Source organism: Eschrichtius robustus, chromosome 4, assembly GCF_028021215.1.
Source record: "Eschrichtius robustus isolate mEscRob2 chromosome 4, mEscRob2.pri, whole genome shotgun sequence".
NCBI classification, from domain to species: domain Eukaryota; kingdom Metazoa; phylum Chordata; class Mammalia; order Artiodactyla; family Eschrichtiidae; genus Eschrichtius; species Eschrichtius robustus.
This window is the reverse complement of record NC_090827.1, coordinates 29,081,951-29,108,535: the sequence shown is the minus strand read 5'-3', so window position 1 is coordinate 29,108,535 and position 26,585 is coordinate 29,081,951. Positions and strand designations below refer to the sequence as shown.

Sequence of the window (26,585 nt, the reverse complement as noted above, 5' to 3'; positions counted from 1 at the left end):
ATGTGGAATAGGTGACTTTACTGAAGGAAGGGAGGTTTTACAACAGAGTGGTGCAAAGTTAAGAATGTGTTTTAGATATCTCCGTTCTTAAAAGTCTATTGGATGCTTTACCTTCTTTCTTGGTCTATTCTCTCTCCTCTTCCCGCATATCTTCTGCTCTCTTACCCTCAAGGGTAAAAAATAACAGATCATTTCCATTTTCTTGGGCAGAACAATTCAGTTCTCTCTAGCTCTTTCTCTTACATTTCTTATAGTTTTGGACATCCTTTTGACTTTCCAAAAGCACTTCTGGCAAGTGTACACCTGACTGTTTGTTCTTAGATAAGAACAAATTTTCCATCCTAGTCGTCATCTTGGCATTTGGGAAGGGATTTTGGAATGGTTCATTCTTCTAGTTAAATTTGAATGATACTATGCAAGAGGGCACTACTTTTAAATGATGAGGCGAATTTGAGTTGATTGAGAAATAAAAGTATACAGTCATCCTTCTCTTTAAATATGGATTTCCTGATTTCTTTCATTGTCAGCAGAGCTGAATGTATCAGAAAGATACTTTCCAACCAGGCTTTGAAAACATATTCTGTAAACGTGTCTGTTGCCTACTATTAAATAACAAAAATCTGTTGCAATGTTCAGTGTAAGCTCTTTCTTTTTCCACAGACTGCATCTGTCCCACAACACGCAGAGTTATTTTTAAATGTGTTAGATTTAATTAACCCATCACAAGTGACTCTTCGATGGCATCCTAAAGGAATGTTCAAAATACTTTTAATTTAGAAAATATACCATATAAAAGCTAGTCTCCAAAATCAGAAAGTAGACACCATGACTTCTTCTCTGTTCTTATATAAATACATGATAGGTGCCTACTGGGCATGTGGTTCCATCTGAGCAAAACTGAGCAGTTTTTCCATCTCCAGTGTGGAAAAACAGATTCACAGAAAGAAAAAGTATGCTTTTATTCTAGCACTTAGAACCAGCACATACTGGAAACAAAGAGCTATAAATCCCCTTCTCTGTAAGTCTTTGCTTGTTTGTTTCTAATTAAAAAGTATGAGTCATGGGTGTTTAAAGACTGACCCTAATTATTTGCAGGGAATGGATAAGACAAGGGTATCAAATTCTGGCTCAGTTTGGGATGCTATATAAAGTCATCAGTCAAATAAACAAAATTGTACTGTTATTGACATACTAAGATCCACAAAGGAGTGGTCCCCCAGTGTTTTGAAGATAAGTACCTCATTTACATGAAAATTGTGAACCCCTTCCCAGTAAGATAATAATTGCACCCACTAATTGAGAAAACAGAATGCTGCTAAATATTTAGCAATTTTTAAACATTTGTATTTCATTAATCACAATAGAAACTATATAAATTTTAAAATGGTAGCATATATGTGTGAATCATTTTTTTTTCAATATGCAGACAATATTTACTTTGAATATAGATTCAGCGATCCCTGGTTGAAACTCTGTAGATCCCAAGAGTACCATGCCCACCGCATGGTAGCAACTGTGGACCTATGGAACAGCAACATGGGAAACCTCTTTCTTCTACTACATGAAACTGACTTTCATGTTTTCTTTATTCTATCCTGCAATCTTTCTGTTCCATTATTATAACCATAGTTTCTTAAAAGAAATGGTGTAAGAATATCAGAAAAAGATAATACTAAAAATAATTTATAAAATCTGGCAAAGTTGTTGTCAAAGTTAGGATGTAATTGGGAGAATCAGGTTATGATTTAGGGAGGAGCTTACATTTTATTTAGAAAGACTTTACTAGCTTGAACTTACTGACTGTGTTGGACATGGCTCTGTAAGTAGTTAATCAAGTATTTAGGGACAGTATAAGCAAGAAACATCAATTTGTCTGACCTATTGGTAGAGCTCTAAAATGTATCTCATGTCATCGACTTTTTAATCAGGATAAATTCAAGTGTAACCTAGATGTTAGCTGCATCTCTCGAGTTTTATATATATATTAATGTTTTGCTCTGCACAGAAACCCTATAGGGTATGCTTCTATAATTTTAAAAACAGAGGCTAAAGAGATTAAGTAATTTGCATAAGGTCACATAGCTGGTAAATTGTGGAGACCTGCGGTCACCTACTTCCTACACTACACTGCCCCTTGTTTTATTCCGTGCTAAGATATTTTTTCATTTATTTAGTGTCTTTTCTTGCATTCACAGGAGACCCTGAATATATATGCTAAAAATAATTTGATGCAAATGAAATAAAGAGGGCAAAATAGTTCTTTGATGTGATCAATGTAAATTATTGGTGATTTTGCTGTAAAAGTGAGAGTGAACAATAATATATTCACTATATCACTGTTGCCTTACCCCAAAACAAGAAAGGGAAAAAAAAAAAGATTTTGTAACATTTCCCTAAATCCAGAACAAGTAACAAATAAAGGACACTGAAAAAAATCATGTCTTAGAAAGCCCTTCATAAATTTTCTGAGTCATATGATATTACAATAAAAGTTGACTTTCTTACTTTAAAATTTTTTAGTAAAGTTGTTTCGCGCTAATATTCTATTGATGAACAAGATAAGATATAACTTTGAGTGAAGAGATTTTGTTCTGTTTTATTTAATCATCCATGATGGATGATGTGACTGGTCAACAAAAAAAAAACGGAAGTACTACTGATGACAAATGCTTTTTACTTTCAGTAATTTATATACCTTAATTAGTTTCATTTGTATTCATAATTATTAAGAACAATATGAGAAAAAAAATTGTGCTCTAAAGTACTCTAAATAATACCGAATAGTAGCACAGAAATACTGCAACCACAAACGTGACATTGCAGTTCTAAGACTAGCCAATGTAGAGGAAAAGCACATGAAAGATGGGATTAGAACATCTGAGTGTAAACAAGGCTCTAACACCTTCTACTGTGACTCTTGGCAAGTCACAATCAGACCTCAGTTTCTTCATCTATAAAATGAAGATAACAGTATTGTCTGTTCTACTGTTCTATGAAATTGTTAAAATCAAATGATGTCAGTGAAAGCAATTATTGTTACACATGTTTGCATTCTTGGAATGTCTGTCATTTAAAGTTTTTTGTCACTTCAAATAATTCTTTTTAGGGCAAGAAAAGATTGTCTTTGACTTTTCAGAAGATAGAAATAACTTTTTGTCCTTTTATTTTACCCCTTAATAACTGAAATTGCCATCTTTCAACAGATACAAATTAAAAAGCATTTAAAATCAGTTAGAGAGTTTTCCTTTACACTTAGAAAAGACAAAAATAGAGTAGATGAGGTGATAAATATGACATCTCAAAGTCAGCCAAATCTCATTTTCTAGCTTCAAATGCAATACTGTAGACTTTTTTACAAACTCAGCTGTCACTCATTAAATGTAGACATGAACACACACACACAGACCTACACACACACATTGCTGAGAAGGAGCTGTCTAGCTTATTGTATATGAGCTCCATTCATGTAGATGTTAGCTTACCTATATAAAATATTTCATCATTTGTTCTGCTATGTAAAAAAAAAAGTTTCAACACAAAGTATTCCAAATATCTATTCCAAACTTTGTCTTTCACATTTTCTGTTTCTGGGTAGACTAACACCCTAAAGGGAAATACATTTTGTCCAGGTAACATTATCAGATTGCAAATAAACGTAATCATTTTCTCCCTTGCAATACAGAATGCCTTTTGGGGCTTAGATTTCTCCCAGGTGATGAGTTTATAACTCTATAAAGCCTTTGTATATAACTGCTAAAGTACAAGCTTCTTTCTTGGTATGTAGAAATGCAACTTATGCTTAATTATTTGCCATAATGGATATTTACGTTGTAATTTAATCTTACAGGTAATATAATTTTATAGTTGAAGAGATTTTGTTCAACAGACACTTTTCATAGAGAGGAAACTGAGGCCCAAAGTGGTGAAGTGGCTCACACAGTTACATAATTAGCTGATGTCACAATTGCCAAGGCTGTGTTTCCTTCCACCTCCCGTGGTGTCATTTCATGTGTGTCAATCACTCTTCTAATGTCACTGCTGCTGGAACGTGTCTAGTGAGACCTTCCCTGTACCTGAAGAAATGCCAGGAGAGCCTGTAGTGAAGACCCAGGATTTCAAGTGGTGACATTCTAAGCTCAGAGGAAAGCTGGGGGCGCCATTAGAGAGAGAAGAGGACCACCTTCTCCTCCGTTATCACTGCCCCTGTGTGGAGCCCAGAGAAGGGACAGAGCAGCGCTGTTCCTCCCAGGACTGAGAGGGCCCTTGATTGATCCCCTTCCTGAGACAAGCCCAAAAGCCTTGCTTGTAAAGTTTGCTGGTACCGACAAGAACCTGCGAAGCCTAAGCATCTCGTTTCCTGGGAAGATGCTTTCTGAGCCACAGAACCACAGCTCCTCTCTGGGGTCAGAGCAGGGCATGGTGGGAGGGATCTGGGGATGGTTGATCTAAGAGCCCAGCAGTATGGCCAGGTCACTCCTTTCCCCTAATACTCCCACTCCTATAAATATTAAATATAACCTTTGCTTTTTTATACCTCAAAGAGCTGAAACTTTCCAAACCTGATACAGTAATGAAAAGTCCCCTTATAATAGAGTCCACAATCTCAAATATCTCGTTATTATGCAACTTGAGTTTTAAAGCATCACAGTTATTTTGTGAAGGAAAAATACCTGCATTGTCCCATAATTTCAAACCTGACACGTGGGTGAGTGGAGGAAACTTGCCTTGGGAGCCTCCACCTGTGTGTCAGCCAGAACACCTTGGATTCTCAGGTCCATTTTGCAGATATTGTTGTTTTCTGTTTAAGAAACTCACCAATGTACTGCTGCCTTCCCGTTCTCCCCAGAGGGGCCAGGTGGCTGAGACACCTGTCCGTGCTCGAGCCTGCCAGGCCTGGCACTCCTTCCCCACCTCGCAGATGGCTGGCAACCCAAGGAGATTCGTCTTTAAGGCATAACTCGCTCCCACTTACCTGCATATTTTCCTCTCTGTGAGAGATGAGATCTTCTTCTTTTTCTTTTTCTTTTTTTTAACATCTTTATTGGAGTATAATTGCTTTACAATGTTGCATTAGTTTCTGCTGTATAACAAAGTGAATCAGCTATACATATACATATATCCCCATATCTCCTCCCTCTTGCGTCTCCCTCCCACCCTCCCTATCCCACCCCTCTAGGTGGTCACAAAACACCGAGCTGATCTCCCTGTGCTATGCGGCTGCTTCCCACTAGCTATCTATTTTACATTTGGTAGTGTATATATGTCCATGCCACTCTCTCACTTCATCCCAGCTTACCCTTCCCCCTCCCCGTGTCCTCAAGTCTATTCTCTACATCTGCATCTTTATTCTAACTTATCCCCCAAATTCATTCCACCTAGGAAAGGTAAGCATTCTAAAACCTTTTGTGTTCACTACAGTATTTTGTTAGCCTTAATTGAAAAAGTAAACTTCAAATCCTTTTTTTTTTTTTAAGAGTTGCCACTAGCTCTGATGTTTTCATTGAAAATTAAATTTTTCTGTTTTCCTCTCCCAAAAGATTCTATTTTTAAGTGTCTAATATCCCCAAGGCCCCGTTTCAGGCCTTATGTTATATAGCCTCTGTTTTACTTGGCACTATTGTCTTTGCCCTTCTCTTTGAATATCCTTTCTTCTTTTTCTACCATGAAGCATGATTTTTCTTTCCTTCTTGTGCTCAATTATCTGATTCCTTTTGGCATCTGTTCCACGAAGAAAATGATTCTCGCTATCCTAGACACATAGAGAGACATCACCTTACTTTGATTTCACTTGTATAAAACCAGCTATGCATAGTATTAATTATACAGCACCATTTTTATAGGGCACCTAAGCATAACCTTATAGGTGTTTCATGCATGTATAGCTTGAGTATCAAAATAAAGTCTAAGATCCTCTAGGAAAAACATATTTTTAATTTTTGCTTAGGTCTTATTGAAATAGATGCTTAATAAATGTTTATTGAGGTATGTAACTCATTGGCTAGTAGTTTACTTATACATTTCATATAGGATATCATGAAATTTTTAGATCAATGCAAGTAGAAGTCATCAGGAATACATCATCACATAATAATTGTTGTTTTCTTTTAATTGGGGAAAAAAATTAACTTCATTTAATTTGGTTGGCAATGAACCAAACTGACCTGTGCTGTATAAAAGAGCAAGGATCACCATTAATGGAAAAACGTGTTGCTATGACACTGATAATCAAAATGAGTTGGTGCCTTGTCTTTCACGAAGGCTTTCTTTTGATGGGAATATAGAAAGTGGTATCATATTTCATTTATTTATTTTTATTATGTTACTATAGGAATATATTTTATTTATCTATAAATTTTTGTATATTATACTATGTAATTAACATTTTAATATATTTTTAATGTGTGAGGGAAAATTGAAATTTTCCACTTAAACTTTGCTAATTCTTTGCTACTTCTTTTCTGACAAAGAAGATACAGGGTATATGTTGAACAAAAATTATAATGCTAGCAACTACTGACAAAGTACTACGAAAAAGGACCTTCTCACTATTTATAATACCCCAATTTGTGCATTGCCGTCACATACAAACGTTAAGAAGTGGATCTCTCTATTCACTATAAGCCATGATACATAGGGGAGAGGCAACCACAAATGGCAACTTAAAATTGACAGTTACTTTATTTCAAGATAAAATCTGTATAAAGTTCCTAAAAGCCTAAGGGGTGGCATATATAGGAGATGGCATTGCATGAAGACAATATGAAATAGTAGAAATAGTATGTTGTAAGCTATTGAAATATAAAATTAGCTACTTTACCTTCAATTTCATAGAGCAGTTGATCTAGGTGATGAGATTATCACCTAATAATGGTACTTTGAAGGTTTATAAGACCATTCAGTAGTTAGCATTTTGAATTTACTCTAATTATATATTTCTAAAGAAACCATTCTTCTGCTTCCTTAAAGAACTTAAAAACTTCTTCTGAAATTGTGTTTCTGGCTAAAACTGGCAAAGTAAATATTTTCCAAGGGAAACTTCAGCACTGTCTCTGCCACAATTGCATTCCACATACCCAAATGGTAGAATTAGAAAAAAAATTTAACTTTTTACTAATTAGTGCTATGATCTTTTAAAACTACCTTAAACTCATACATTTTTTAAGCTGTAAAATGTAGGGCTTCTATTCCATTAAGATCTTTTTGAAAAGTTCTTTCCAGATCTCAAGTTCTAGAATTCTAAGTTACTGTCATTCAGTGTTTGTGTTGATCTAGAAGAAGCAAGATCAGTCTTCTTTAGTAGTGGATTTTCAGTGGACTTTAGAAACAGAATTGGTAGGGAAAAAGATAGCAGGAGTAGCAATTGCTCCTTATGAGGATGGATGAAATTCTAACTCTTAGAGACTATTTGTGAGTTACCTCTAAATGTAATTACAAAGCATGTCTGAGAAGATTGGAGTCGATGACTTGATCATTTGAAAACAGGAGAAAGTATGAATCTTGGTTTCTAGCCATAAACTGAATTCTCAAAGTGCTTATGATTTTTATAATTAAAATAGTTATTTTATTAAAATCCCAATAATGCTTCATCCTTTCATAGTGTAGGAAACTGGTGCTATGGCATCCCTTGTGCTCTCTCAGTTGGAGGGTATGGATATAGGGTAGAGTCAGGATGAAATGCCATCTGTTTCTCCCGAGAGCAGCGCTATCTGGTTTGGCACAAGCAAAGCTGTGAAGCACAGGTCTCCTTGTTAAATTATTCTTTAATCACTTTGGAGATAAAGAGAGGGAATATGCTACCTCACAGTGTCCTATGAAGAGAAGACACTTCAGAATTAACCATTTTCCTCAATGGTTTATTATGAGATCAAATCAGACCTAGAAGAGATTTACAGATAATACAGTAAAAGCATAACTGATGGTTACTTGAATCCTGGTCAATAAAACCTTCAACAGTGGTAGTTAAAGGGAATAATTCTTTTCCACCGTATGAGGAGAGAAAGTTTCTATTTGCAGAATTTTTTAAAACTCAGTAAATCTCTATTTTTATTTTTCAATTATAAATAGTTTTAAAAGATTGGAAATATTTAAAAGCTTTCAGTCTAATATGGAAACATTTTATATGTGTGTTTATGTATATGTACATGACAGTATGAATGCCTGTTATTAAAAAAAAACAAACTGTGAGGTATTTTGTTTCCTCATCCTAGGCACGTAGCAGTAAAACATCGGTGGGTCTAGTCACTTCCACATTTTTAATATCACACTCCGTCACAGGCAGAAAGCAGGTGAAGCGGAGGTATGTGGCTTGGCATGGAGCCACCTTCCCATGGCCAGATGTGTGATGGTTCAGGGTATCTTCTCTGGAGTCAAAGGTGTCTGGATTCAAATTCCAACTGTATTACTTCCTAGTGTATAATATGGACAAGTTGCTTACCAGTTTTGATCCTCATCTGTAAAATGGTGATCTAAGAGTATGAACATTGTAGGGTCTTAGAATTAAATGATATAATCCATGGAAAGTACTCACATGCTACCTGGCACATAGTGACGCTCAGTATTCTTAGGGGTTGTTTGTCAGTCCTTGCTAAAAGAGGGAATACTCTCTGTTGAACAATCTGAAGAACTAGTAATGGAGACATTGATGAGTGCTAATGGATTAAGGTTTTACTCAGGGAAATCCGTGGCCAAATGTGTAGAAGGACGGTGAGGAGGAGAAGCCTTACAGCACATCTCAATCTTACCACATAAGTAGCTAGAAATGTGTCTTGTTGTAGTTTGCCTCAAGTCATTGTATGGATGAGAACTCACTGATCTCGCATGATGACTTCAAGAGGGCCGACCACATTGGTGAACATAAAAATGGCGGCTTTCAATTCTGTTCAACTGGTATCTTCTCATTCTCTGCCCCACTTATTTCCCCATCGTGTTCCCTACGGTTGAATTTCCATTTGGTCACTTCCCATGGCTCCCCACAGACTCGTAGATAAAGTCCCAAGTCTCTGGCTTGGTGTTCAAAGTCCTTTACAATCTGGTCTCCAGAATTTTACCAGACACATCCACCATGTCCTGTCGTAGCACACAGCAATCCAGCCAAACAGAGCTCTTTGCAGTGCCCTCAAATACCTCTCACTCCCCCACTTCAGACCTTTACTCATGCTCTTTCCTCTTCCTGTGTCACCATATTACTCACTCTTCAAGCTCCAGCTCCTATGTCAACTCTCTCATGGAATATTCCTTGCTCATGCCAGCAGGGTGGCCATTTTTTATCTTATAAATTCTTGCCCCAATTTTTTCTTGTCCCACAGTTTTCACATTTTTAGCTGGAATCACAGTAAGAAATACATTTTGCATTGACACACATTTCATTCTCAAACACACACACACACACACACACACACACACACACACAATGCTAAACAAAAGCTTCATGAAACAATACTTACCCTCATTATTGGCAATATTAATCTAATATTGCCTCTTTTCTCTTTCATTTGGAAAAAAAAGCTCTGGCTGCAATGTATTAAATAGACTTAAATTACTCTTTAATTGTATCAATCTGAAGTTTGAAAAACACTGGTCTACACAACTCATACAGAATATTCTTTATTATTTATTGTGTATAGGCATTATGTTCCCTACCAGATTAAAAGCTACTCAAGGGTGATACTATGTGGTACAACATAGAGTCTTTTGCAATATCTAATCATGCTTTTCATATTAGTTTCCCAATAAGTATGTGTGGAAGCAAAAAAGGAAAGAAAAAAGTAAGGGAGGGAGGAAAAAAATATGAAAAATATCTCTGGAGTTGTTGATTATACTCAGAAATTAAGGTTGTTGCTATTTAGCAAGTCAACAGAGATCATTCAAGTTATTTACCGGTGAAATTTCCAGTCTATGGGGTATATGCCTCTTCAAATAACTTCTTCTTCAGTCTCAATTTAAACTTAGAAATTAGTGTTACATCATGGACTCTAGGACAGAAAGAAAAATAGTGAGAACAAAATGACTAATAGAGAAAAGGTAACCTCATACACACTGTGTTCCTCTTCTCTGCTGAGTATTGGAGGGGAGGAGGGCATGGGAGTAAGACCAAGGGTGTGAAGTGTTTCTTCAGAGGTGAAAAAAGCTTTTGACTTGATTTCGGTAAAGCCCGTGAAAAAGCAGTTCTGTCATTCCTGTATGTGCGGAAAACATCGGTATGTGCTGCATACATCAAGCAATTTCTGTGAGGTGTCTGTAAACAAAGTCAGCGCTAAGCACTAACACTCCCAAGCCCCTCAGGTCTATAAAATAAAACAGGAAGTACACTCTATCTCATGACATCTCAAATATTGCTTTTCAATGACTTGAAAGATTTTTGGTTTTTTTTCTCAGATTGAAAGAGGAAAATTTTGGATGAAATTTAAATTTGAGAAGTCATACGAATGACATACAATTACTGTAATGACATACTCAGTTTGACTGGGATTTGAACATGAGTCTTTGTTATTCAAAGTCCATCCTCTCAACTACCTGTTGTACTGACTCTGTATACAACTGACCCTTAAACAACATGAGTTTGTACTGCGCGGGTCCACTTATACGCAGATTTTTTTCAATAGTAAATACTACAGTGCTACAATCTGAAGTTGGTTGAATCTTTAGATGCAGAGAAACCTCGGATAGGAAGGGCCACGTATAAGTTATACTTGGATTTTCTATCGCATGGAAGGTAGACGTCCCTAACCCCCAAGTTGTTCAAGGGTCAACTGTTCTGTATACAAAGTAACAACATAAAAATAGTGCTTTCCATGAACAGGAATATTTTTTCCACATCCTTTGTAAACATTTGTTTGCTGTTTTTTGATCTGCAACATAACAGTAAGTATACAGAGACAAGTCCAACAAATGCAGGATTAAAAAAGTATATAAATGCCAATAAGTTACAATAATATTATATGAAACAAATTTTTCCATAGATCACTGAGAATTAAATCCTACATACTTCACTTTAAAAAAATAATATTGCAATGGAAGTTTTAAGAATTATTGTAAGATATTGGCTTTCTATTGCCAAAAAATAATTATTAAAAATAAATATATAATATACATAACAATGTATTGTCTTCACTTCTGTGCCTTTGAGAGAAATAAGTCATTTGAAAAGTCAGATTTATGGTGGCTCTATCCCCAAGAATGTAGGCTTGTTGCAATTGTTGAATTTCTTTAAAATTTATTGTCTCTTTAGAATATATATGTAGTATATGGAGAGAGAGAGAGAGAAATGCTAAGTACCAAAAAGAGATGCACTAATACTGAGATTTTAGTATTTAGTAACTTTAACATGCTCTAAAACATTCAGTAAAATATCCACTGCCCAGAGAGTGCCTATTTAATTATTTCATCAGACAATGTTAGTTTAGTTGGATTAAAAATATTGTTAAGTTTCAAACTCATACATTTATTCCTCACTAGTTTTATCAGCTATTATTTTGTTTCAGAACCACAGACTGCTTCTTCCAACCATCTTAAAAATTCACGCCATTGGTGAGAAGCAGATGGAGTTAGTGAATGAATACTGAAATCAAGGCTGAATTCATTACAATTAGAAAATAAATTCCAAAACCATACCTGATGCAGTAATATACATACAGTTTACTTTGTTTAAATATACTAGGCTGTTGACTGGCAAAATAAATGTAAATTTTAATGCAACTGCTTTAACACAATTTACTTTTTTCAGAAGTCAAAGATACAACCACTCCTGTATTATCATCAACTTCTGCAACAAAAACATCTGTACCAACATCAGACACAACATCATCACCAAATGTTGCAGAGAAATCAACAGTTGAAATATCTACTAAAGGTAGGATTAACTCTTCATGAAATTTACTTTAACTTTAACAAATTAAATTAGTAGCACCCATATAAACTAATCATAGGAAAGTAATTTGGGAATCTTATATCTGTGTTATGAAGGTCTAGGTTATTTCACTATTTTGAAACTCATGTGTTATTTTGGGTTGGATACAGAACCATGAGATCACAGTGGGCTTCTTTGATGATATCGCTTTGGGTCACTTCCTGTTTGGGAATGATCCTATTGTGATGGTTACATATACAAAGTTTATTTTTAGAGAAGAAAAAATTGTCATTTCTCAGTCATAAAAAATATCTTTGTAAATATTCCAGTTCCCCACTTAAGCAGCACAGCTTACAAGGTGAAACTGTATTAATAACAGAGCTGCTTGTATATTTTGGAGATTAATTCTTTGTCAGTTGCTTCCTTTGTCAGTTGCTTTGTTTGCATAGCACAGGGAGATCAGCTTGGTGCTTTGTGACAATTTAGAGGGGTGGGATAGGGAAGGTGGGAGGGAGGCTCATGAGGGAGGGGATATGGGGATATATGTATACATATAGCTGATTCACTTTGTTGTACAGCAGAAACTAAACACAACATTGTAAATCAATTATACTCCAATAAAGATATAAAAAAATAAAGTATTAGGTAAACTGTGCAGAGCCAAATATCTCCTCCCTCAAACACAGCATGTGTATATATAAGAACCAAGATTTTATAAATGTCACATAGTAAAAATAGAATCCTTGCCCTAATCACAAAAGGACATTCTAACATGTTTTAAGAGAAAAGGGAATGCTACCATGAGTAGCAAATCAGTAAGTTGTGTTCACTACTTAAAGCAGATCTTTATCCTTTTGTTGGTCCCCCTGTCCTGTATGAGTGCCATCTTATCTGAAACAACATTTACTACATGCCCACTCTATGCCAGGAATTATTCTTCATATGACGAAGATTAAAAAGATGACTAAGGGCCAGTCGGAGCATGCGGCAACTGCAGGGAGTGGGAGGAGGGGCATGGGAAAAAAGAGGGGACTAAGGGTTAGATACTGCCCTCAGAAGCCTAGGGGAGGGCTTTGTACAGAGTGCGAAATCAATTAATTGTTTCATAAATGAAAAAAATTAATTAATTACAAGAGTTTGCAAGTTCCTTTATTATTTATGTTTATTGGAAGTTTCAAAGCCACAACTAAATCAACAAAATGAAATCTTATTTTGGGAAAAAAAGGCACATTACTCCTAGGTCCTATTGACCAGGTAATTTTTCCCACTGGGAAAAATAAAATGATTTTAAATAATTCACTTTTAAAGAGACCTAAGTAACAATCTGCAGTAGAAATTTGCTTTTGGGACCTCTCATACAAAAGTGTGTGTGTCTGTGTGTGTGTGTGTGTGTGTGTGTGTGTGTTTATCAGGCCACCCAAGCATTCAGTACTGACATTCCTTACCTTGGACAAAAGAAGCTGGAAAATGGAAAAATAAAGATAGACAAAGGTTTACCCAGTATCTATAGAAGGATTTTAATTCACCTTCAGATTTGACTTCCTTTTCTTTACTCCATGACAGGTGAGATGAAATTGTAATTAATAATAATGTCATCTATCTAGGAGCTACCAGCAAGGAACCCTTAGAAACATCTCTGCTGTCAACACTGTCTTCAGTAACCACAGCAGTTAGTGGTGAAGGTGAGTAATGTATCTGTTTTGCCACCATTTTTCTTTTATGTATATCATCACATACCATACCATAATAGTCACCCTTTTAAAGTATTCAATTAAGTGGGTTTTAGTATATTCACAAGCTTCTGCAAACATCTGGGACATTTTCATCACCCCCAAAAGAAACCCTACGTCTATTACCAATCACTCCCCATTCCACCCTTCCCCTAACCCCTGGCAACCACTACTTTCTGTTTCTATAGATTTACCTATTCTAGAAATTTCATATAAATGTAATCATATGATATATGATCTTTTGTGTCTGGCTTCTTTCACTTAGCATAATGTTCTTAGATTCATCCATGCTATAACATGTATCTGTAGTTTATTCTTCTCTATCACTGAATGATATTTCATTGTGTAGATAGACCACATTTTGTTTATCTGTTTACTAGTTGATGGACATTTGGGTTGTTTCTACTTTTTGCCTATTGTAAATAATGATGCTAAGAACAATTATGTACATGTTTTTGTGTGACCATGTGTTTTCATTTCTCTCGGGTATTGTCAAAAATCAATGAACAAAAACCTCAGTATTTTAAATAGAGTTGATGGGCCAGAAGAGGGAGCTCTCACACCCTGAGACAATAGCAGAGCCCAGCAGGAAGCAGAGACTCTCTTCTTTCCTGGCAAGGACTCAATCAATGAAAAGCCAGGGACTCTTTGTTTACTATCGCCCTCCCCACTTCCTTTTCCCCTCTATAAAAATGTTCTTCTTCCCTTGCCATGTGGGAACTTACACGTGACTTGCCATGGTTGCAGACCCTGAATTGCAGTTCTCTTCTGATCCCAAATAAATGCATCTTTGCTGGAGAAATATCTGTCAGTCCATTGGCTTCAGGTCAACAGTGAATACCTTGAAGTGGAATTGTGGAGTCACATGGTAACTGTATGTTTAACTTTTTGAGGAACTGATTTCCAAAGCAGCTTCACTATATTACATTCCCACCAGAAAGGTATAAGGGTACCTATTCTTCATTTTCTAGCCAATACTATTTGTCTTTCTTTTTTGTCATAGCCATTCTAGTGAGGGTGAAATGGTATCTCACTGTGGTCTTGATTCACGTTTTCCTAAGGACTAATAATGTTGAGCATCTTTATAGGTGCTCATAGACCATTTGTATATCTTCTTCGGAGAAATGTCTATTCAAATTATTGCCCATAAAAAAATTGGGCTATTTCTCTTATTATTGTTGAGTTGTAAGAATTTTTATTTAATATATTTTAAGGACTAGACCCTTATTGGATAGATAATTTGCACATATTTTCTCCCATTCTGTAGGCTGTCTTTTAATTTTCTTTAAGGTGTATTTGAAGCACTAAAATCTCTAATTTTGATAAGGTAAAATTTACTTGCATTTTCTTTTGTCATGTGAAGGAGGCAAAACTTTGCCTCTACCTATCCTAGGTTTTCAGATGGGAATTGTGAACAAAAAGACTAACAAGAGAAAAACAGTTTGTTGACACATGTAATGCATATCACTTGAAAAACTTAAAACAAAGAGTAAATCAAAGTTGTGGCACAGAATTTCAGTTTACATAGCATCTTCAACAACAAATAATAAATTTGTAAAAAAAAAAAATAAAGACAGGGCAAAGGAAAGCAGTTTAGGCTTCCAAGGCAGCAAACTAAGGGAAGATCAATATACGGAAGGAAACTAACAAAGTAAAGTTTGTTTGCTGATTCCTCTGCTGCCTTCCCTGCACTGATGAGTCTGGCTCCAGTAAAAGGAAAATTTATATCCTGCCTTTAGGCAGAAAAGGGAGATATTTTTATGCATTTGCTACTTCTTAATTGCATTCAGTTTAAAATAATTTTATATCAAAGATGCATATTTTGGGGTGACATATTCTGGTTTCCTTTAGTAGTTTGTGCAGTGGATCAAATCAGAGAAATACTTGCTCAACTCAAGATCACAAAGATTTAGACCAATGTTTTTTTCTAAGAAGTTTATACTTTCAGCTTTTAAAGTCTTTGATATAGTGTGAGGTAGATGTCCAGCTTCATTCCTTTGCATGTAGTCATTCAGTTGTCCTAACACCATTTGTTGAGAAGACTATTCTTTTCCCACTTGAATTATGGTAGCACCCTTGATAAAAGTCAGTTGGCCATAAAGGTATGTTTTTACTCCTGGACTTTCAATTCTAATCCATTTATCTACATATCTATTCTTATGCCAGAATCATACAGTCTTGGTTATCATAGCTTTGCATTAAGTTTTGAAATTGGAAAGTGTGACTCCTCCAACTTTTTCTTCTTTTTCTAGATTGTTTTGACTATTCTGGGTCACTTGAATTTCCATATGAATTTTAGGATAAACTTGTCCTAACTTTCTGCAAAAAGTCAGCTGGGATTGTGGTAGGGATTGCATTGAATCTATAGATCAATTTGGGAAGTACTGCCATCTTCACAGCTGTGAGTCTTCCAAATCATGAATACAGGATGCCTTTATTTAGGTCTTCTTTAATTTCCTTTGATAATATTTATAGTTTTCAGTGCAGAAGACTTTTACTTCTTTTGTTCAATTTATTCCTAATATTTTATTCATTTTATTGCTACTGTAAATGGAATCATTTTCCTCAATTTTGTTTTTGGATTGTTCATTGCTACTGTATAGAAATACAATTTATTTTCATATATTGATATTATATCCTTCCACCTTGTTGAACTCATTTATTGGTTCAAGTTGTGTGTGTGTGTGGTGTGTGTATTCCTTAGTATTTTCTATATATAAGATTTATCTGCAAATGGAGATAGTTTTAATTCCTCCTTTCCAATATGGATGCCTTTTATTTTCTTGCCTATTTGCCCTGACTAGAACTTCCAGTTCAATATTGAATAGAAGTGGTGAGAGAGGGCATCCTTTCCTTGTTTCTAATTTTAGGGGAATGCTTTCAGTATGTCACCATTAAGTATGATATTATTGTAGGTTTTTCAGAGATGCCCTTAATCAGGTTGAGGAAGTCCTCTTATATTACTAGTTTGCTGAGTGTTTTCATCATGCAAAAGTGTTAGATTTTGTTAAATGCCATTCTTAGTGTATTAAGATTATTATGTGGTTTTTAATCCCTTATTTTATTAATATGGTATATGACATTGATTTTCATATGTGGGACCAATCTTGCATTCCTGTGGTAAATCCCACCTGGTGATGGTATATAATGCCTTTTATATGTTGCTAGATTTGTTATCAGTTCTTTTGTTAAGAATTTTCATGTCTGTATTCATAAGAGATATAAGTTTATAGTTTTCTTCTGTTGTCTTTGTCTGATTTTGGTATCAGGTAAATACTAGCCCCACAGGATGAACTGTGAAGTGTTTTCTTCTCTACTAATTTTTGGAAAAATTTGTAAACAATTGAGGGTAAATATTCTTTAAATTTTTGGTAGAAGGTACCAGTGAAAAATCTTATCCTGGGATTTTCTTTGTGGAAAGCTTTTGATTACTAATTCAATCTCTTTACTTGGTATAGGCCTTTTCAGATTTTCTATTTCTTCTTGACTCAGTTTTGGTAGTTGATGCAACTGGGGTGTTAAAGTCTTCTACTATTATTGTGTTATTGTCAATTCTCCCTTTGTTTTTGTTAATATTTGCCTTATATATGTAGGTGCTCTTATGTTGGGTGCATGTATATTTACAATTATCTGATCTTGTGGATTGATCCCTTGATCATTATGTAATGTCTTTCTTCATCTCTTGTTGCAGTCTTATTTTAAAGTCTGTTTTGAGTAACTCAAAGTGGAGTAAATACTGCCAGCAGTTTACGTTCAAGAGTTCAGAATGCTACTCCCACTGGAAGGGCTGTGTCCTGGCAAGCTGCCCTCTGCCTGACTTCCTAGAATGCTCTGGAAGGTGCATTTTTCTGACCAACAGTCAGAATTAATTACTTTTTCAATTGCTAAAATGTGGGGGCCAGAGCTGTGTAGACTTAGATGAAAGGGAGAAAAATATTTCATTTTTGCAACTCCAGCCTGAATGGGCAATATTGCACATTGCTCAGCTTGATTTGTTTGTTAATTCAATTAAGCTCAACAGCCCACCTACAGTGGTTTGGTTAAATAAATTATAATACATGGATTTAAAAAGAAGTAAGTAGCTCTAAAATATACCATCATAAAAATGTGTCTAATGTATGAAGTGTTTAATGCACTTTGAGCAATCTTACCTCAATAAAGTGGTTTTTTAAAAATAAATTAAAAAAAATAAAGTCTAAATTGTCTGTTATGAGTACTGCTACCCCAGCTTTCTTTTCATTTTCATTTGCATGGAATACCTTTTTCCATCCTCTCACTTTCAATCTATGTGTGTCTTTAGATCTGAAGTGAGCCTCCTGTAGGCAGTATATATATGGGTCTTGTTTTTCGTTTTGTTTTGTTTTTTTAATCTGTTCAGCCACTCTATGTCTTTTGACTGGAACAGTTAATTCACTTACATTTAAGGTAATTATTGATAGGTATGTATTTATTTTCATTTTGTTAATTGTTTTCTGGTTGTTTTGTACTTCTTTTCTGTTCCTTTCTTCTTCCTTTGCTCTATTCCCTTATGATTTGATGACAATCTTTAGTGTTATGTTTGGATTTCTTTCTCTTTTTTGTGTGTCTCTATTATAGATTTTTGGTTTGTGATTATCATGAGGTTTATATATAATTCTCTCTCTCTTTCTCTCTCTATATATATGTTTAATGTTTTTGACATCAACTTTTACATCTTTTTGTTTTAGGTATCCCTTAAATACTTATTGTTGATATAGATGATTTTGCTGCCTTGTCTTTTAACTTTCCTACTAGCTTTATGTGGTTGATCTACTACATTTACTGTATGTTTGCTTTTACCAATGAGATTTCTACTTTCATAATTTTCATATTTCTAGTTGCGGTCTTTTCTATTTCACTTAGGAAAATCCCTTTAACACTTCTTGTAGAGCTGGTTTAGTGGTGCTGAACTCTTTTAGCCTTTGCTTGCCTGTAAAACTCTTTATCTCTTCTTCAAATCTGAATGATATGTTTTCCAGTTAGATTATTCTTGGTTGTAGGTTTTTTCCTATCATTACCTTGAATATATCATGCCACTCCCTTCTGGCTTACAAAGATTCTGCTGAAAATTCAGCTCATAGTCTTATGGGAGTTCTCTTGTATGTAACTAGTTGCTTTTCTCTTGGTGCTTTTAAGATTCTCTTCTTATCTTTAATATTTGTCATTTTAATTATAATGTTTATTGCTGTAAACCACTTTAGGTTCATCTTGTTTGGAACTCTCTGTACTTTCCAGAAATAGATGCATGTTTCCTTTCCCAGGTTAGGGGAGTTTTCAGCTATTATTTCTTCAAATATGTTCTCTGCTTCTTTCTCTCTTTTTTCTCCTTCTAGGACCCCTTATAATGTGAATGTTAGTATGTTTGATCTTATCCCAGAGGTCTCTTAAACTGTCCCCATCTTTTAAAATTCTTTTTTTCTTTTTTGTTCAGCTTGGGTGATTTTTCACTACTCAGTCTCCAGTTCACTGATCGTTCCTCTGTATCATCTAATCTCCTGTTGATTCCTTCTAGTGTATTTTTTATTTCAGTTATTGTATTCTTCAGCTCCATTTGATTCTTTTTTATATTTTCCAACTCTTTATTAACTTCTCAACGTGATCATTCATTCTTCTCCCAAGTTCACTGAGCATTTTCATGATCATTACCTTGACCTCTTTATCATGTAGATTACTTATCTCCACTTCACTTAGTTCTTCTTCTTGGGTTTTGTCTTGTTCCTTCATTTGGAACATATTCCTTTGTCTCTTCCTTTTGCCTATCTCTATACATTTATTTCTACGTATTATGTAGGTTGGTTATGTTTTCCAATCTTTGAGAAGTGGCCTTATGTAGGAGACACCCTATGGGGCTCAGCAGCCCATATCCTTCTGGTCACCAGAGCTGTATGCTCTAGGGGTGCCCCCTATGTTGACTGTGTGGGCCCTTCTGTTGTGGTGGAACCAACTACTGTGGGCACACTGGTAGGCAGGGCTGGCCCCCAGGCCAGTTGGCTGCCAAGCTGTAATTCATGTGGCGACTGCCAGCCCACTGGTAAGTAGGGCCAGGATCTGGCATGGCTGGCTGTGTGACCCAGCAGGTCCTGGAGCAGGTGCCTGTCTGCTGGTAGATAGCACCAGGTCCCAGGGTGGCTGCTGTGGAACCTGGGGAGTCCCAGGGCTGGTGACAGCCTGTTGGCAGGTGGGGTTGGGACCCGGAGCAGCTGCTTGCAGAGCCCCAGATCTCTAGGGACCGGTGCCTGCCTGCTGGTGGGTGGGTAAGCCCCTGGCACTTCAAGGCTGGAGGGAGGTTTCCAAAATTGTGCTTGTCGGCACCAGCATCCTCATGGTAGAACAAGCTCCCCAGAATGTTTGCTGCCAGCATCTATGTTCCCAAGGGGAATCAGCGTTGCTTCCTGTCTCTCTGTGAGGCTCTCCAAGATCAGCAAATGAATCTGACGCAGGCTCCTTTCAAATTACTGCCTCTGTACTGGAACTCGGAGCATGTGAAACTTTGCGTGAGCCCTTTAAGAGTGGAGTCTCTGTTTCCTATAGCCCTCTGGCTCTCCCATTACACAAGCCCTGATGGCCTTCAAAGCCAGATGTTCTGGGCACTCATTTTCCTGGGAGTGTAGGACATGCAGGTAGCAGGTCCCAATGTAGAATTCAGACCCCTCGCTCCTTGGGGAGAACCTCTGGAATTGTGATAATCCTCCCGTCTGTGTGTCACCTATCTGTGGGTGTGGGTCTTGACTATACTACATCTCTACCCCTCCTACCCGTCTTGTTGTGGTTCCTTCTTTGTATCTTTAGTTGTGGGAAATCTTTTCTGCTAGTCTTCAGGTCACTTTCATAGATAGTTGTCCTGTAAATAGTTGTAATTTCGCTGGACCTGTGGGCAGAGTTAGCTCAGGGTCTTCCTACTGCATCATCTTGCCCACACCTCAGGATATATTATCATTTTTTAAAGATTATTTTAAAATTGTTTAAAAACCGAAAAACTGAGTTTCAGAGAGCTTAAATGACTTAACAAAAAAAGCACAAAATTCATAATAACAATTTAGAATTTGAAAGTTGGCTCTTTAATTTAAAATTTTTGTCTCTATTGAACTAATTCATAATCAACTATTACTTAATGAGTAAATATTACTATTTTAATCTCAACTATTTAGACTTCACTATTAAATAGTGAGCCCCTCAGGTTTTAACAGTGCTTATATAGCACTTTTCCTTCCTACACAAAATAGTCACAGAATTCTGTAACTTTTTGCCTTTCTTTTCCCTTTTTGGTGCATGTTCTGGTTCTTTCCCTGCTTTTAGGCTATATTTTGGGTGAGATCACCAGCCTGCTATGAATGGTTATTTCTTTTAGGTTGCTCCTTTAAGTGGAAAACACATACACACATACATAAACACACACAACCAACTTGCTAGCATTGTGTTTAAAAAAAGAGTAAATAAGTCCAAGTGAAAGGTGATATTCTTGAGCATAGTATAGAAACATTATTAGCACATGAACTTCACAATAACACAAGATCTTATTTCTGCCTACTCTGATGTTGTTCATCTTACTTTCAGTGTGGTCAGACAATGTCTGATTTTAGGACCCTCATTATTAATTCAATTAGTTGTTGTCTAAAATTGTTTGTAATTAGCAGAAACGTTTCCTCATAAAATCTTTTGCGAAAGTCCAAAATGTGAATATATCAGACAAATAGAAGTTGAACCGCCCAGTTTGAAGCAGTGTGGTTGTATGTGCAGGGCGGACTGCTAGCCATTTCTCTCTCTTACCACCAAGCCTGTGAGGCTTCCCTACTGAACCCTTAGGGCTTTAGTAGTACAGTTACAATTTACTGAAATAAGTCATTATTCTGTTTAGCTAAATTCTATTCATAGTAAAATAAGTAATGAATGTGTTCTACAACTGGAAAACAAACAAAGCAATTCTTTTTCACCCCCCACCTAAGCTGGGAATAACCTCATCTGTAATTGTTAATTACAGTTTTCCAAAGGGGCAGCTCAAATGTTTGAGAAGCTTTTAATGTCCCCATAAGCACTGTTGCTGATTTTTCATATGTTAGAACTTATGGGTAAATAGGATCAATTGATATGAGAAAATAAAGAAGAAGCTCCTACCAATATTTGCTCTGGCTCCAAGAAACACTGTTAAAATAGATTTTAAGGAAATAGAAAGTCAACATCTATTTGTTAGTGAAGTCTCTAAGAAAGAACGAAGGGATTAAAAAATTACTACATTGCTCCGAGGTCACCAAATACCTCAACCCACTTGATTTGGGGGATATATAATGCAAAAAGCCACTCTAAATACAGATATAAGTTTATTCATGACCTAGGATCAGTCCCAAGTTCCTATATGAGCTTACCTTGGTAAATTGGGTTAGAGAATTGATAGATCTGGAGACACCTAAACACCTTATTAGGCCAGGCCTAAACAGCAGGGAGCTCTCAGTAGTCTGCTCTGGCCTACTTTCCTGGGGTCATACTACATGGTGCTTGATGGTTTTGCAAGAGGTAGGACATTGCTAAACACACAGTTCTAAGGGACCCTTAATGTCTACCTTAATTTACCCTCTAAATAATATGGAAAAGAAAAAGGAAATTTAAATCTATATAGAAATAAAACTTTCCCCTCTTCTTGTCTCCCACTGAAAGCTATAGTCCTACTTTACGTACATTCCTTCACCAGCACCATTTTGTGCTTCTTCAGAATCTTTGGGGACACCGGGATAGTCCGGTTGCATGATCTGAGCTCCTCTTCCTCAGGAGTGAGTACTGGAGGGAACGACGTCTTAGTTCTCTTTGAATTGTTCAGGTATCTGGCTGACATTCCTTCACATCTTTTTCCCTTTTAACTTATTTACATTCTGAGGTATTCCTTTTCACTCCAGTGGAGGCGTTCAGAAGAATCTGAGCAAAACCTCAAGAGGCTTCTTTTCCATTCTTTGCCACTGCTTTGACACATCTTCCTAGGATCATTGGTATAAACATTTAGGCCCTTCACAGTCTTTCTATGGGCTCTTTAATATTACCTCAGAAGTCACTTAAATGAATCAGGATATTAATTAATTTTACCCCAGACTACCCTCATTGTTATGGGTGCATAATTTCTATGAAGCATTAGCCCATAAAATGATCCCTGAAAATGGAACTACCTGGGCAAGTGTTTTAGAAAATACTACCCTCCGAGGCTTTTACAATGCACAATAACATCTGTAAAAATTCTCAGTAATCCTAACACAAAGACATTCATTTGATGTTTTTTCAGAATCTATGCAGCTCCAAATAATTTGACTATAAAAGTGTTTTTTAACATAAACAAAATAACATACCAAAGTACTAGTATTCTATAGTATATGTTTTGGTAAATGTTGACTTCAAAATCTATGCAGCTCCAAATAATTTGACTATAAAAGTTTTTTTATAGTCAAAATCTATGCAGCTCCAAATAATTTGACTATAAAAGTGTTTTGTAACATAAACAAAGTAACATACCAAAGTACTAGTATTCTATAGCATATGTTTTAGTAAATGTTGATTTTGTCAAAAAGTCACTTATCCCATATTCTATTTCTGAAGACAAAGTGACCACACAAGGAGCTTTTGTTATGTATATTGGACAAAACAATACTGTCAGTCAAATTATGTAACTTCAAAGGAATAAAACTGCTTAATCCCTTTGGCTGCGCAATTTAACTCCATAAATCCTCCCTTTCAAGTCAGTCTGTTGTAAACACCCCTTAAATTCCTAATATAATTAATGTTCACATTTGTTGCTTACTTCCAAAAATTTAATCTCTCAAAACATACAACATGAATCTCACGTTGAAAATACCAAGACAAATTATAAAACAGCCCATATTCCTCACATTCATTCTGCTTAGTTCTAGCCAATGGTTCTAACTTAGGGCTCTGTTTGGAGTCAAAGTCTCTTCTCTGCATTTACACTCTGGTATTGTTGAGACTTTCTCCAGCATCTCTTGTGTTTGATTCTTTATTCCAAGTTAAATATGGTTTAAAAATTCCTCATATTTTGTCTTTCATGCATTCCACCTGTATCAAATTCTAAGGCTTAACATAAATTTCAAAAACACAAGTCCTAAAGGTAAAGCCACTATTATCTTGATGCTGTGATTTAAATTAGTATTGCTCAAGCAAAATAATGTTTGTCAAATCTGATACATATATTACTACCTAGACTTACAGTGTGAGTCACACCTGTAGACCACAGCTGATATATAGTGTTTTCTGGGGGAAAATGGCCAGACAGAAAAACTGAAAGAGAGCAAACCGTATAAGTTTAAAGAACAGCTTTGAGATTGGTTTCCTTTTGCTCTGAGGTGTTAATCACTTCTTGGCAGAAGTCCAGAATCTACTACCTGTGAACCTGAAGTGCAATTGGGAACATTTTCCCAAGAAGATGTTAATATAAGACTATGATTCTCATATTTTAATAAATGTAGGTTACCCATTTTCTTTTCTTCTGAGATTAGGATTTGAAATATTTAGTACACCAGTAAAATTTGAAAGTTTATGCCTGTGGCAGCATTAGTCTCCACATTTTTCATTCTATTCACTTTTCATTCAATACATCTTTCATTCTATTCTATTTTCATAGTCCACCAGGGATATTTCTAAATATTTGGATCACTTTCAAAACATTCCTGTCTCCTTCCATGGCCTAATTGACATGTGTAATTGACAACCTGTCCTGAATTGAGTGTGGGCTCTAATTCTGTTCTCATCTGTGAAGTATATTCCACATTAATAATAAGCAACTCTCTAAATAAAATTTTTGGGATTGTACCCCCAGCTACTCCATTATTCTCCTTTTCTCTTTGTATTTTCGTAAACTGGCAGCTCCTCACATCTTCCTTAGCTATACATTCTATTTTTTCCCATCACCGAGACTGTTGAGTCTGCTTTATATGAGGGAATTCTTTAGGCCATCAGGATAGCTTTTTCATGGTTTCCAATTTTAGCTCAGCAGAAGAATTCTTCTCTGAAGATTTCTGAAGAAGAACTCCTGTTCTGGTGTTTTCAAAGCATATGTTCTTGGAGTTCCAGTGAGAAGCAAGATCTTTATCCCCACATTCCTCCGTCCTCAAGTGTTGAGTTTCTGTACCTTTCCCACTTCCATACTATTACAAAGATCAACTTCTGCTTTCCTTATATAATAAGACATTTCTTTTCTTCCTCAAATATTTCCCTCTCAATTTATTACTTCAAGATTCCTCTGAAGTTGGTGACCATTTTCACTCATACTTTCTTATATGCAGTGTTAATCCTATAGCCTATATTCAAATTTATTCACTTTCTTTAGCATACCAATTTCTAAAGGCTTTTTGCCTGAAGACATATTTACCCACTGTCTATGAGGTCTTCCTGCAAACTCTAAACTTCTCCAGCATGAATCTCTCAAGTGTACTAAGAATTTGCATTACACTATAGATGCTTATTGCCATAGAATGAAAGCTGATTGGCACTTCTGGAAGGCACCAGCAGTTCAGGCTTCCAGACCTCTTTGTGATAGGAGTCTATTAAACTGTCTTCTCCCCATCTCCAGCCAACATCGTATCTAGCTAACACTAAGCGTGCACTAACCAGAATGCCTATCTTTACCAACTCAATATTCCCCATGATAGACTTTGAAAAGACTGAAGGTCATCAATCATTTTGTTTTATAATATTTGTGCAAATATAGATTATTTAAAGTAATCTTATTCCAATGCTATTTTTGAAAACTCAGCTTATTTTTTCTTTGTTGCTGAATTTCCTTTTTGCCCCCCAAAAATGAACTAAATATAATTAAAAGTTTATTCTGTTTACTTCTTGTTATCTCTCTCCTCCCTGCTATTCCACCTACCTGAAAATTCTCTCCTAGATAGCATGGGAATCATACTACCACTTTCAACTACTACTACTGCCTTACCACCCCCTTTCTAGGGTAGCTGAGCAACTAAGTTTTACATCAGAAAGGTTTGGCTCTCTGTGACTGTGGGAAAATTATATAACTTTTCAGAATCACGTAAAATTATGATCATAATTGCTACTTAATTAATAGAATTACTGGTATGATCAAGTGAAATAACCTATATCAGACATGTAGGAGAGTCTAATGTCCCTCCACTTTTAAAAATGTAGTTAACTGATTCACCAAAAGACAGACATCAAAACACTGGATTTCTATATCTTGATCAGAAGACTTTAACTAATCTTCAAGTTGTAACTGGATGTTTATATTAATATTAATGATATGATCTAGTGATTGTTTACACCCCTGATGGCTACTCATTCTTTTTTACATAATTAGGATCTACAGCCAAAGGTGTCACGAAGACTGAGTTCATCACTACAAGAGAAACAGTGACAAGTCTTCCACTTCCAAATGCTATTTCAACATTACAAAGTTCCCAATCCAAGAGTAAGTACAACAATTTGTGCTGAAATGTTAAACTAATATATTGGATAGAACTAAACTCAGAATGTTTTCCAGCCCACAGCTACCAAAGAACAATGCCTTACTTATATTCTCTCTTAGTCTCTACCAAATGCGACAACCATTTAGCGACTTTGCTTTGTACAGTGATACTCTATCCCTCCGTAGCCACAAATGAGTGGATGCCAAGGAGGATCAGTCCAAGCCTGAGCAATAATCTATGATATCACCTGGCACAAAAAGGTGAGCTTGGCCAAAAAATTAGACAACTTTGATGAAATGGAAAAATTCTTAGAAACAAATTGCTAAAACTGCCTCAAGAAGATAGGAAGACTGAAAAGACCTAAAGCAATTTAAGATTCTGCATTAGAAATTTAAAATGGGCCCATGGAGAAAACTCCAAGCAGGATGGCATCAAGTGTGAATTCTATCAAAATATTCACAAAAGAAGTAATACTAATTCTTCTCAAACTCTTTCATGATGTAGAGGAAACATCGCACAGATAATTATCTGAGATCAGTATTACCCTAACACCAAAGATAGAAATGAATGAAAAGA

The 26,585-nt window shown here is 35.9% G+C and overlaps 1 protein-coding gene across 3 annotated transcripts in view; it reads left to right on the top strand.

The window, feature by feature from the left end:
• The window catches only part of EMCN (endomucin), a 95,912-nt gene that overhangs the window by 22,608 nt on the left and 46,719 nt on the right, over window positions 1-26,585 (top strand). For all 3 annotated transcript variants that reach the window (XM_068542497.1, XM_068542499.1, XM_068542498.1), the window contains exons 2-4: window positions 11,723-11,848; window positions 13,450-13,527; window positions 25,901-26,011. In XM_068542497.1, the coding sequence (XP_068398598.1) occupies window positions 11,723-11,848; window positions 13,450-13,527; window positions 25,901-26,011 (315 nt within the window). The remainder of the gene's footprint in view (window positions 1-11,722; window positions 11,849-13,449; window positions 13,528-25,900; window positions 26,012-26,585) is intronic.